The sequence below is a fragment of the Mustela nivalis genome, assembly GCF_964662115.1.
Source record: "Mustela nivalis genome assembly, chromosome: 12".
In the NCBI taxonomy this organism is placed as follows: domain Eukaryota; kingdom Metazoa; phylum Chordata; class Mammalia; order Carnivora; family Mustelidae; genus Mustela; species Mustela nivalis.
In genome coordinates this window covers 33,621,054-33,633,928 of record NC_139031.1, presented here as the reverse complement: position 1 = coordinate 33,633,928, position 12,875 = coordinate 33,621,054, and the positions used below count along the sequence as shown (strand labels likewise).

At 40.3% G+C, this 12,875-nt stretch overlaps 1 protein-coding gene across 2 annotated transcripts in view; it reads left to right on the top strand.

The window, feature by feature from the left end:
• The window catches only part of MDFIC (MyoD family inhibitor domain containing), a 91,597-nt gene that overhangs the window by 52,833 nt on the left and 25,889 nt on the right, over positions 1-12,875 (top strand). For both annotated transcript variants that reach the window (XM_082692413.1, XM_082692414.1), the window contains exon 4: positions 2,028-2,303. In XM_082692413.1, coding sequence (XP_082548539.1) covers positions 2,028-2,303 — 276 coding nt within the window. The remainder of the gene's footprint in view (positions 1-2,027; positions 2,304-12,875) is intronic.

The window sequence follows — 12,875 nt, the reverse complement described above, 5'->3', positions numbered from 1 at the left end:
GGTGTTAGCTGATTGGCTTTGGAGGACCCGCGCGCGCGAAGAAAAAGGCGGGAAGGGGGAGTGAGGAGGGGGAGTTGGACCTTATTACTCAGCAGAGAAGCATCCTGCCTACGTGACTATGCGGCCCCCTGCTTACTATGCCTGGGCTATTAGCAGAAGGTATCTTGTTCAAACAGGAGACAAGTGTCACACCCTAAAAGCCAAGCCGTTACAGAAAGGCAAAAGAGCAGTTAATTAGTTAACAACTGGGGGGGGAAGGGTCTTTCAGGATCATGGCGTGAGCTTGAAGTCAAGAGTCCCATGCTTAACCAACGGTGCCACCCAGGCACCTCTCATATTTTTTCTTCAATCTGAAGTGTTTTGCTTTTCATATATAGGCATTTAATGCATCTTTAATTTATCTCTATAAGGTATATATGCACTTAGATGTGCAAACACATACATGTTTGGAGTGCTCTCTTCTTTTTCTGCTGGTTATTTGTGCTGGACCCATAACACATGGCTTTAGTTGCTGGGGTTTCTTAAGAAGACTGTGTAGTAAGTCAGGTGCTGTAACCCGCTTTTACTTTCTTAAAATTGCTTTAGCAATTCTTGCTTATTTTTCCTTATAAATTTTTGGATCAGATTCTCTAGTTCCATGTAAAAGTCTGTTGGAAATTTTTTGGGAATTACACTGAACAAATAAATTGGGGGGGGGGATGAATATTTACTCTACACTTAGTAGGATTTTCTTTTATGTCCTTCAGTATTGTTCTGTGATATTTTGCCAAGAATTTCCCCCATTTTTTTCCCTAGCTTAATTCTTAGAAACCTAATGGGAGCTTTGGGAGAGGCTTTTCCCTTTACTTTATTTTTACTTTTTTGATATTGTAAAGGGTTCATTTTTTTCTTGTATATTAGCTGCTTGGTTACTGTTAGCGTAGAGGAAATTTATTGATTTTAATGTGGTTGATCTTGTGTATATCTTCTTAAATTCTTAGTGTTTCAGGGTTTGTAGTCTCCTAAAATTTCCCCTAGAACATTCAAATTAGGGATGCATCTCAAAAATATTTTTTCCAGACCGGTTATTTTTTTTTCATGTTATATTGCTTTCACCAGTGCCTCCAGTGTAATGTCGAATAAGATGGATGAAGCTGAGCCACTTTTTCTTGGTCCTGACCTAAATGGGAGCATTTCTTAAGTGCTGACATTTAATTTTGGCAGATGTGTTTTGTCAGATTCTACTTCCAACTTTTCATAAATGGTTTATTTTTTATACCAAATTAAAAAACAAATATAGGGAATGTTTTCTCTAGGATTCAAAATGAGATAGAAACAGTGCCTGGCTGGCTCTGTTAGAAAAACATGTAACTCCTGATCTTGGGGTCATGAGTTGGAGCCCCACACTGGGTGTAGAGATTACTTCAATAAAAAAAAACTTAAAAAAAAAATTAAAGTAAAATGAAATTAAAAAGAAAACTATTTCTTTCTATATTGTCTAGCTATGATACTTGGATTCATTGCTTTTTTCCTTTTTTCTCAAAAGATAATTAAATATTTTATCCCAGTATCAGGGTTATTGAGATAATATTGACATGTTTCTAGCACCAAAAGAGGGACCTGGTACATAGAAAAACAAACACTTGCTGTCTAATGAGTGTATAATAACTTTTTCAAAATTCCAACTTAAATTTTCTTTATTTTAATTATTTATATTAACATATAATGTATTATTTGCCCCAGGGGCACAGGTCTGTGAATCCCAACTTAAATTTTCTTAAAAAACAAAGCAGTCTTTCCCACTATTTTCATATGCCTTGTATAAAGTCACTTTTGATGACCCTGCCCCACTAACCTTTTTTACTAATTATGTTTCCTCAATGTCCATGTTTATTAGTATTTTTCCTTTTTTTTTTTCTTTTTCCTCTCCATTTTGTAGAACCGTGGGTACAGCCCGGAGCCGGGGGGCGGGGGGTTGGTTCCTGAATATATTTTGATGATTTTCAAATATTTCTTTTTTAACCGGACCAACATTTCCTGTTGTTTAGCCCAACCCCAGCGCTTGCCTCAGCTTCCAACGTGCTCACAGGAACCAACTGAGGAAGAAACCAGCAAGATAAAGAATGGCCACACAAGTCTGAGCAATGGAAATGGAATTCACCATGGGGCCAAACATGTATCTGCAGAGAATCGAAGACTTTCAGCACCTGTTTCTCACAAAATGCATAGAAAAATTCAGTCCAGCTTGTCTGTAAACAGCGATATCAGTAAGAAGAGTAAAGTAAATGCTGTCTTCTCCCAAAAGACAGGCTCTTCACCTGAAGGTAAGTTGGAGATATATACTTATTTTATTTGACTGGATGAAAATCATATTCACCAATAACTACTTGATCAAGTAAACATGAACCAAGACTCCTGCTCATATTTCAGACAAACTGGAATTTTGGTAAAATGCAACCACTCCAAAGGAAAACACAGGCTAGGAAAGGAAGTGCCAGCAGCTGACATCCTGCTTTAAAGATTATTGTCTTCTAGAGTGAGGAGTCATTACTTTAAATAGAACTGATATACTTAACTGTTTTTCATACCATGTTTAAAAATATGAAGGCAACATACTGGTGGTGGATGCATGTGTTTTTTCGGTCTCTGGTTCATTTTATTATTCTGTGGTTCAGAGAGATTACCTGCTTGTATGTTCATCTTGCAAATGAGTTCTTTTCTTTTCTTTTCTTTTCTTTTCTTTTCTTTTCTTTCAGTGTTCCAAAATGCATTGTTTATGCACCACACCCAGTGCTCCATACAGTATGTGCAAATGAGTTTTTAAATATGCAGCACTAAAATGAGAAAAAGATTTGGTGATTGTCATGTTCTTGCCAGAGAGTGGGGCCATGCTAGTATCTTCCAGCTATCAGGGCTTCCACAACCAACCCCCCACCATTCCCCACTCACTCTGCTCTGGCTTTTAGCGCCTCCCATGGAGGTACAGGGGTATTCTCTGACCTCTCAGGAGCTAATTATTATGTCTTCAGTTCTGTTCCATCCTGCCCTTGGCCAGGTCAAAGGCTAAATACTATGAACCTGAGGAAGGTTTTCTCTATTATGACCCAAACCTATCTGATGACAGTGGGTTTATAACCCACAGACTTCTTTTATAAAACTAGTTCGCTATATTATATATGGATATTTTGTAAAAAGAATAGTCTCCCTACCATGTATAAGGTCCCAGATTTCTGCCAGCCTATCCGTGTTCCTCTCTTTTTCCTCTTTCCTCTCCTTTAGCAGTTCTTGGGATCCAAAAACTCAAATCTGTTTTCTAAATATAGATGTAGATGTATCTTTCCTCCTGCTGGTTGGGGTATATCTGATTTTTTTCTTATTCCCCTTACCTTTCAATTTTAATTGCCATGAAATCTTAAGTAAGGCAAATTCTGTCGATGCTTCTGTGAAGTTGGCCATGCTTATTCATAGAGATAAATTGAGTTGTAAATAGGAAATTGTATCGAGAGTTACCAGTAGTGAGTGGAAGAAAGGATATTACATTTTGGCTACAGGTGTCGCAAACTCAACTGAGGTAAAGTGTTGGGTTGATCAAATGATATGATAATAAATGGTCTGCATAGTTCTAGGTCAGTGACACTACTTTCCAAACTAATTAGATTGAAAGGGACATGATTGACACTTTAAAATGAGTTTGACATGTAAGCTGTATGGTCATCTCTGAAGCAGAAAGAGGCTGTTAACTAAACTGGCTCTCCAAGGAGTTGGGAAGGCAATGCAATTTTCTTTAGAGTATCTTTGCTTCTAGGTGATTGGGTGAAATAATTGAAATCTACTTGTTTTATACATTTGAATTTACTTATTACAGCCTTAACCTCTTATTTGCCATTTAATATTTACTTATTTTAAAGAATGCTCTCTCAGTCCAACCGGAACAGTGCGTATCAATCCAACTTGAAATAGCTTGTGGAATTTTTAGAAAATTATTCATTATTTTCTTATTTTTAATACCACATCTGAAGTTATTTCTGATGGAAGAAGGCAGCTGCTTTTTCTTCTTCTTCTTTTTTTTTTAAGATTATTATTTATTTGAGAGAGTGTGAGTTGGGGGAGGAGCGGAGGGAGAAGGGAGCGTCTTAAGCAGACTCCACACCCAGCACAGAGCCTGACACGGGGACTCAATCCCACGACCCCAAGATCATGGCCTGAGCTGAAATCAGGAGTCAGACGTTTAACCAACAGAGCCACCCGGATGCCCCAGGAATACAGCTTTCTAAGTAACCTACAAAGGAACAGGAGAATCAATAGTGTTGAAGAGAATTCTACTCTTCCCCCTGCTCTTGATCACGAAATGTTTTCCAGACTGGAGTGGGGGTACGAGTCCTATGAAACACAAATGAAGGGGTCTAAATATATTGTAGAGTGTCCTATCCAGAACTTGGCCGGGAGGCCATAGAACTTAGCCGGTTCTGTGTTCCTGGTGTGGGGATTGCTCAAATCCAGATGAAAATTTCCTTGTCCCAGTTCATGTATATTCTCCAAATTAGGTGTCCTCATGTTTTTTGATGCTATTTAAAGTTGAGCACTGACTTTCAGTTTTGAAGCTATGTTTCTTCTCTGGTAAATGTGCTGTAGCAAAACAAAAAAGGACAGAGCAGGCAGATAGCAAGGACCAACATTGTGAGTGTGACCACCAGCTCGCTGGGCAACTCGGGTTTCTCTGGGGCTGCTTTCTCTAGAAATTGGTTTGGAGGAGAAATCTTCCAAGTTAGTTTGGGTTCCAAGATTCTGTGATGCTGTTCTCCCAGCAGGACTGCTCCATTGCAGGGCAAGTTTCTTGCTCAACAGAATATGGGATTCCAGGCTGAGCAGAAATATAATACTTGCTGAATGGGATGGGGCAAGGGCAGGGATGGATTTGACGCACAGGGATGGCATCTGGATTTCAGGAGCTCCATACGTCAGAATGGTAGGTCTTAAACACTTGATTTAGGACACGAATAAAAATGGATAAAAATTATTCAAAAAATGAGGGGCTTAATATAGTTTTCTCAGTTTTGTTTTTCTTTCTGTTTTACATTTTCTTCGATCTTTATTGTCTGTGCCTGTTGCTCTCACAGTAAAATGAGCAAATGAATAGCAGAGTCTTACTCACCATAAACCTCAAATCAGCTAACCACAGTTTGACAATGTGTTTTTTTTCTGGACAAACGTCCCTTGTGGTTATTTTTGGGTTGCACATGAATAATAGCGACAAGCACAGGGGCATTTTTCTGACTCAGATGAGGAATTAGATATTTAACTATTTCATTTTTCTTCCATAAGAGAAGTAGGGACCTCTTTGCTGACAAGTTTGGGAAAACTCTTGAGATGGGGACTCCTCACTGCCACAGAGCGAAAGACTCACCCAGCCTTGGAATAGAGCCCGTGCATTGGCAAGATCTCATGAGCTCTAACCGTGGGTTAGCTACAGCAGGACTACAAGTAGAAATGCACACCATCGATTCTCTTGCTGAGTTGTGTTGATTGGTCAGTTACTTCCTTCTGTGTTCCTGCTGCACTCATGTGATCTCCTTGCATCCTCCCCATAGCACTATAAGTCCATCAACTCTATGTGATTTTCTCATTGTAAATGAGGAAACTGAGGCACAGACAGGTCAGGTGAACCCACTGACAGCAGTTGGTATGTGGTAGAAATGAGATTCAACCTCAGACATTCTGACTCCACAGCCTGTGCTCTTAAGCACTGGTATTTTGCCTTCCTAGAGTTCCCTGAGATAAAGGTAATTTCTGGTCATTCCAACACTGCACCGTGTTGACCCGGTTACTTGTGGGTTAGGTAGGGATCTTTATATACATGTGCCTTTCCAACTAAAAGGAATTTGCACACTTTTGCCCTATGCTTGTTTTCCTTTCCCAGAGGCTGGACTCAGATGAATCTATTTTGTTTTCTGATTTATTGTGGTGCCCAGCACAGTGGCTTCCTGAAGTTGCTGCCAGTTAGTGAGTGAGGCAGTGTTTTATCTCACACACCTTTATCCTACTCTTCCTTCAGACTGGCCCTGGAAAATAAATGTGTACTCATATTCATGAAAAAATGTCATTTTAAAAAGTGCCTTTTATGCAGTAGAGGAAAAAAAATACCCATGTTGGAGAACATTGTACTTTTTATTTAAAGGTTATTAAATAGGTAGATTCCTACTTGTTTTGTATAATTAAATATTTTCATACATACTTTAATTTTCTGATTGCATCACCCAGGTGGAGAGTTTTAAGACTAAATGTTTAAGATTCTTGACCTTTGCAATAATTATAATATGATTTAGTATCCTATAATATTCAAATTGCCAAGGGTTTTCATTAGGCTCTCAGACACTTTTCATGTCCTAGGAATGGTGAATCCTAACATTTCAGGTGTGCCAATTAGAGCCATGTATTTTTGTAAAAATTAAGAAGTTTCAACAAAGAGGTTTTTAGAACAGACTGCATGCCTTTTGGATTAAGGTTCCATTGTATATGTACCTCCAGCTCCAGGAGCTCATTGAACAGAAATGTTGACTAAGACCATCTAGAACCTTGTAGATGTGGTAGTACCTAGGATCTTTTTGTTTTGTTTTGTTTTGCTTTTTAAGATTTTATTTCTTTGAGAGCGAGCATAAGCAAGAGGAAGGTTACAGAGACAGGAGCAGGGAGGCTGGCATGGGGCTGGATCCCAGGTCCCTGGATCCCAGGGCCCTGACCTCACCCGAAGTCAGACGCTTAACTGAGCGAGCCACCCAGGCAGCCCAGATCCATCTCATTTTTTCTCACACGGACGCTCTGTGGCCTACTTTTCTTTTTTGTGGACTACAGATTAGAACACAGATGCTGGGACCAGTCTGCTTGGGTTCAAATATTGGCTTTACCGTTGTCTGATATGTCTTTGGGTAGGCTTTATGCCTCAGTATCTTAACTGTAAAATGGGGAGGTTATTGGTCCCTACTTAATAGAATTGTTGTGAAGCGGAGTCACTGTCGAATTCCTTGGAGTTAGAATAGCAGTCTGGCCCAGAAGGAAGTGTTTGGTAATGACAAGGACAGCAGTGACACTTAAGGAACTCATGGGGGTTAAGAATGTTAACTTCCTTGAGAAGGCAGTGGAGACTCAGTACATCCGGTAGAAGGAGAGACGTTCCAGGCTGAAGGGGTGTTATGATTTACTGTGTTTTTTTCCAGAAAACCATCAGCATCTCACTGTTCAAGTGGGAGTAGGAGCAGGGAGACTGGAAATGTGACAGTTGGCAAGTCCACACCACCCCTAGGATGTCCTGTTCCTCTGAAGCTTTCACGCAGCTTCTCAGAAGGACATCATTTTATATCCAGTGTGCATCTCTTTGAAAAAAAGTCTTCTCTCCATAATGCAAAAACTCCATGGTTGTTTTTTTAAAAAAACCAGATGCCTTAATATTTGTTCAACATGGCTACCTAATAAGCACCCACACAGAGATGGCGTTTACCATCCTTTCATGTGTTAGAAATAACTGCAACTTTGGACTTGTTGAGCTGGGATGCTACCAAGCTCTGTGAAGCCTTTGGATAGACCTAAACTCAGTCTTTGATTTTACTGGTTCTCTCTGCTTCCCTCTCTTCTAACTCTTCTGTTGGCTTCCTACCTTTTTAGACTTTGCCTCCTCTCGCTTTTCTGTGTATTTCCCCTTGTTTTCATGGGGAGCAGTAGTTTTTTATGGTCTGTAGGAGAGGGACAGGGCATGGTAATCAGGAGGAGGACAATAGGCCTGCCTTGGAGACAGGCTGGGTGGGGCACACAGCCTTCAAAGGGGATTTAACATAATTACCAGGACCTGCGCACAAGGCAGGTCCTGCTGCCCCCTCCCCCCACCGACTTCCCCTAGCCTCCACTTTCCATCCAGCAGAAGACTCCATGTGTTTGAAAGAATGCCTCTACTGCAATCCTTAGAGGTCTGTGTGTGTGGTTAGTGGCACAGCTAAATGCCCTTGTTGCTTCTCCCCCACACCCAGCCTGGAATGTTCTCATAATTTTCTTCCGCCTGTTTGACCTGTGCACATTTTCTTCAGAACTCAACTTGGGCATCATCTCCTGAGGCCGTTGCGAGCTAATTGCCCCTCTCTGTGTTCCCTGCAGCACCTTCCCCATAGGTGAATGTATCCGCAAGGATACTCAAGTTTATCTCTCGCACTAAAACCTAATCTCACTGAAGGCAAAGCTTCTGCCTTCTTCTCATTTCCAGCAGAGCCTAGAATCTGGCTTGTAGTCAGTGTTCAGCCAATGTTGCAGCAAATAGGGAGTATAAATCTGAGAACACAAGTACCTGTTCCTTAACATTTTATAGACATTATAGTTGAAACCTCAGAGTGGCTGAAATCATCAAGAGTGAAAATGTGGAGCCATAGAAGTGCAAATATCTGAGGTCAGAGTGAGGCGAGAAGAAACTCCACTGAGGCAGGACTGGAACTCAGAACTTCTGCCTCTTACCCTCATCGTTTTCTCATCATTCCTTGAGGTTTTCAGTCCACAACATGTTTCCAGCTCCTAAAGCCAGAAAGAGAGGTAAAGTTCAAATTGAATTGTTCATTTTCAGTTACATAATATTATAAATCTTATATTCATTTTCCCCCCATAAACATGTCAGTTTGGGCTGTAATTATAGAAGTACAAGTATTTTAGTGGACAAATAATGGGATTTTATGATATGACTATAGTGTTATAATCTGAGCTTCCAGAAACAAACTCTGTGGCTTTGGCAAAATATGTCCCTGCATTCCTCAAAATACTTAATTTGCTTGGATGATGTTTTGTTTTGTGCTGTTTTCTCAGGCACAGGGCCTTCCATTCCATGTCAAAATGATTGTGTGGGAGAAAGGTTTAGAATTCTGCTTTCCGAGGCAGTATTTGCCAGTCCAGTGGAAAACAGGCTTTTAGTAAATTTTACTGCTCAACTAACAAACTAAATGGAATAACAGTAATACAATGAGAGGGGTGTGTGAGCCAGGAAGGCCTGATCAAAGTTGACAGTGTCAAAGTATAAATCATTCTGCATATATAAATCATTTTGCTCACTTGAGATATTTAATCAGCTGTGTTTTTTTTTAATTGAACAAATTATCTATCCAAAGTATTTATAAATGGTAAGTGTGTCTTTAGGGCTAAATGCAAATATTTGAACACACGTCCTTTAGAGTTGAGAAAAATAGGTTAACTCTGTAATTTATGTTCTAGAGTAAATTATTCCCATACCCCTCAGTTTGATGAGGAGCACAGGAAAGATTTTATAAAGTCCTGAAATACATATAACTTAACATTTGAAACACTTTAGATTGCTTCTTTAAAAAGAGCTGAACATGGAGCAGGCACCAGGGTGGCTCAGCGGGTTAAAGCCTCTGCCTTTGGCTCAGGTCATGATCCCAGGGTCCTGGGATCGAGCCCTGCATCGGTTCTGCTCTGTGGAGAGCCTGCTTCCTCCTCTCTCTCTGCCTGCCTGCCTCCCTGCATACTTGGGATCTCTGTCTGTCAAATAAAAAATAATTTTAAAAGAATAAAAAATATAAGAGCTGAGCCCTTTGCAGGCCCAGTGAAAGAAGAGAGAGAGGCCATCAGCTAGGTATGCATTTCACCTCCTTTACCTTTGGCTTTTGGGTTTTGTAGACAAGTTGCTTAGACCACTGCTCTAACAATTTAAATGAACTTAGCATTCACTCAGGAGGTGGGTGGGTGGAGAGGAAATTAAACAATGGAGATACAGATAGATTGGCCAGGAAGCTCTGGGGTGTGGGGTGGCAGAGTGAAGAGACTGTTCAGAAACCCAGCTTCAGAAGAATAGGCTCAATGGAAAAATTGAATAAATCTTACGACCCTATTAATATACCATCATTTTAATTTTTGCATTCGTAGTGAAAAGTTTCAGTGGTGTTTTTAATAGGTCAGACAGCACTGGGCAGGTACAGCAGCGAGGCTGTTCTGGGATAAATATTTGCAACCCTGTGACTTGTGCGGAAGGTGAGCACCGAGAACCCGAGGTTTTCTTCAGGGTGTCAGGATTAAGTGCTGGGTCCCAGGGTTAAAAGTGAGTAGAGCTGAACAGCAGTCAGACATCCATCCTAATGAGGACTGACCTTAGTTTTCTATTTCAATTAGTTGGGAAAATGAACAGAAATTAGGAAATCATGTGCAGCTCAGTGTAGTTTGAGGATGGCCAGAAGTTGAGTTTTAGACATGTTGAATTTCAAATGATAATATACAGTCCAAGAGCATTTGGAAATACATGCTTGGAGCTTGGGAGGAGTTAAAACCAAGTATGCTAACTTATATTCTCACAGAATACTGGACATTGTGAATTTGGATGAGTTTTCTTAAGAGACTGAAGAGAAAAGATCAGATGGCTGAAAGCTAAGTGATTCAGGGATCACTGGAGGCCAGCCAGTTTGGTGGGCTGGGAATGGGAGTTCAGCTTGTGTGCTTGGGAGGAATCCCATGGAAAGTTCAGACTTCTCTCCATAGGTGATGTCAAATAAGAGAAAGTCAGAGTGAGGCCAAGGCACTGAGAAGACAACCTACAGGAGAGGTCAGAGGCAAAGATAGGAGGATGATTATCTTGCTGAGGGGAAAAAAAAAGGGAAAGGGTAGTGTCATGGAAAGAATGTTTTAGGAAAAGGCTGCATGGATAATTGACAGGTTCAGCAGGATGAATACTGAAATAATTCTGATGGATTTCATTGTGGACGTCATTGGGTGACCTAATTGAGAGCCATTTCACGGAGCAGCCAGAATGATGTGGGCAGTGGAATGCTGAGGAAACACACTGATAACAATAGTTCTAAAAAGGCTATAGTCCAGAATGGGAGTGTGGGTCCAGGGAGGTTGTTTTGTTTTAAGAGGGGAAAGCTTTGAATGTGTTCACATTTCAGTAGAAAGAATCTAGGAGAGAGGCAAAGTTTGACTATATAAAAAGGTAGTAACATTAACTTCTTGAAGAATTCAGCTCTTGAGTTCAGTTACCAAGCCAGACAAATGAGCGACCCAAGAAGCATTTACTGAATTGTTAACCTAGATGACTCTACTCTGTTGTGTCATTGGTTAGTCTTAGAAGCCTTTTGAGTAACTTCTGTGGAATGGCTAGGTATGAGGAAATGCGACTTCAAGTGATTAAAAGCCTTTCTCAAGCCCTCACTCCTACCTCATTCCAGAAACACTGACTGACATTTGAATGGAAGGCATGGACAGGGTGGGCAGTTAGGATTCTGTGTTCCAAATTTCTCATTTATTTATTTATTTATTTATAAATAGATTTTATTTATTTATTTGACAGAGGGAGATCACAAGTAGGCAGGCAGAGAGAGCAAGGGGTAGGCAGGCTCCCTGTTGAGCAGAGAGCCTGATGTGGGGCTTGATCCCAGGACCCTGAGATAATGGCCTGAGCCAAAGGCAGAGGCTTTAACCCACTGAGCCACCCAGGCACCCAAATTTCTCACTGTTATATTTTGGATAAGTTGATGGAAATTTAGAATTCAATTTAAATCATAGCTTGTATATAAGTATATAAGTAGTATAAACTATATATATATATATATATATATATATATAGCATAAGTAAGGAAATACAACATCAACAAGTAAAAAAAGCAGTTAAACAGTTACCAGAAAAGTATAGGAAAGATTAGTAAGGAAACTACCGCATAATCCAGAAAAATAGAAGACAGGTTAATTTTAAAATGTATGTAAAGTAAATTTATCTTTAATGTGGCCTACTCTTAACTGAATTACTATTGCAGGCAAAAGGTTGAAAAGGTTAGGACCTAACCTGTAATAAATTGGAATATTGATTATGATAGTCTCTTACACAGTGATTCATTTTTCGTTCATGGGCTTCTTTGAGAATCTGACAAAAGTTGTGATTCTTTTCCTCCAGTTTTTAAGAAAGATGGTAATGGAATCCTGTTATCTCTTTTGTTGTTCCCAGAAGTAAAGACATTGGACACCTTCAGACATCTTACTCTAAAATCAAATGTCTCTAAAACATTTGAATAGCGAAGGGAGAGCAGATAATGGGAATGCTGATGAGCCATTGTTAGGGTTTTGAACAGATGAAGGACATGATCTAACTTACCATTTTTAAGCATTACCTGCCTCTGGTGCTGAGAGTCCACTATAGGCCCATGAGGGCTGAAGGTGGAGGCCTGCCTTGTGTCTCCCACAGTAATTCAGATGGAAGATGTCTGGGTTGGACCAGGGCGGCAGTGGTGAGATATTGCACAGGAAAGTATTTTGAAGGCCAGTCTAAGTTACTGAATGCTAAGATTTCAGTCAGTGTGAGAGACAAAGTTAAGGATGACTCCCATGTTTTTGTGGCCTAAGCAGTCTCAAATAATGAGATCTCATTAACGGAGATGAGAGGTCTACCAGACGAACAGGGTTTCATTGGTGGAGGAAGATAAGGATTTTAGTCATGGCCATAGATCTGAAATACCCTTTATTTAAGTAGTGATGTGAAAGGAGGAGTTGAATTCAGAGGAATGGTCTGCAGCCCGAGAGATGTATTTTATGAGCCATCATAGACTCATATAAGGTATAGAATGTTCGGTGGACTGCATCCCCTAGGGCTGGGGTTCTCAGCCCTGGCACCTGGCTATCTGGAGTAAGAGATTCTGGGCAAAAAATATAGGAAGTAAATTATCACTCTCTGGGTTTGCCCCAAGAAATTCTAATTCATCTGGAATACGGTAGGGGTGGCTAAGTTATCAGTATCCCTTAGAAGCTCCCCCACAGGATTTCAATATGCATGCAGAGTTAAGAACTACTGCACAGGATGCAGGAGCCCTGGACTGCTCTTATATAGAGAGATCAGAAAAGGAAGAGGAACCATTTAAAAAAAAAAAAAAAAAAAG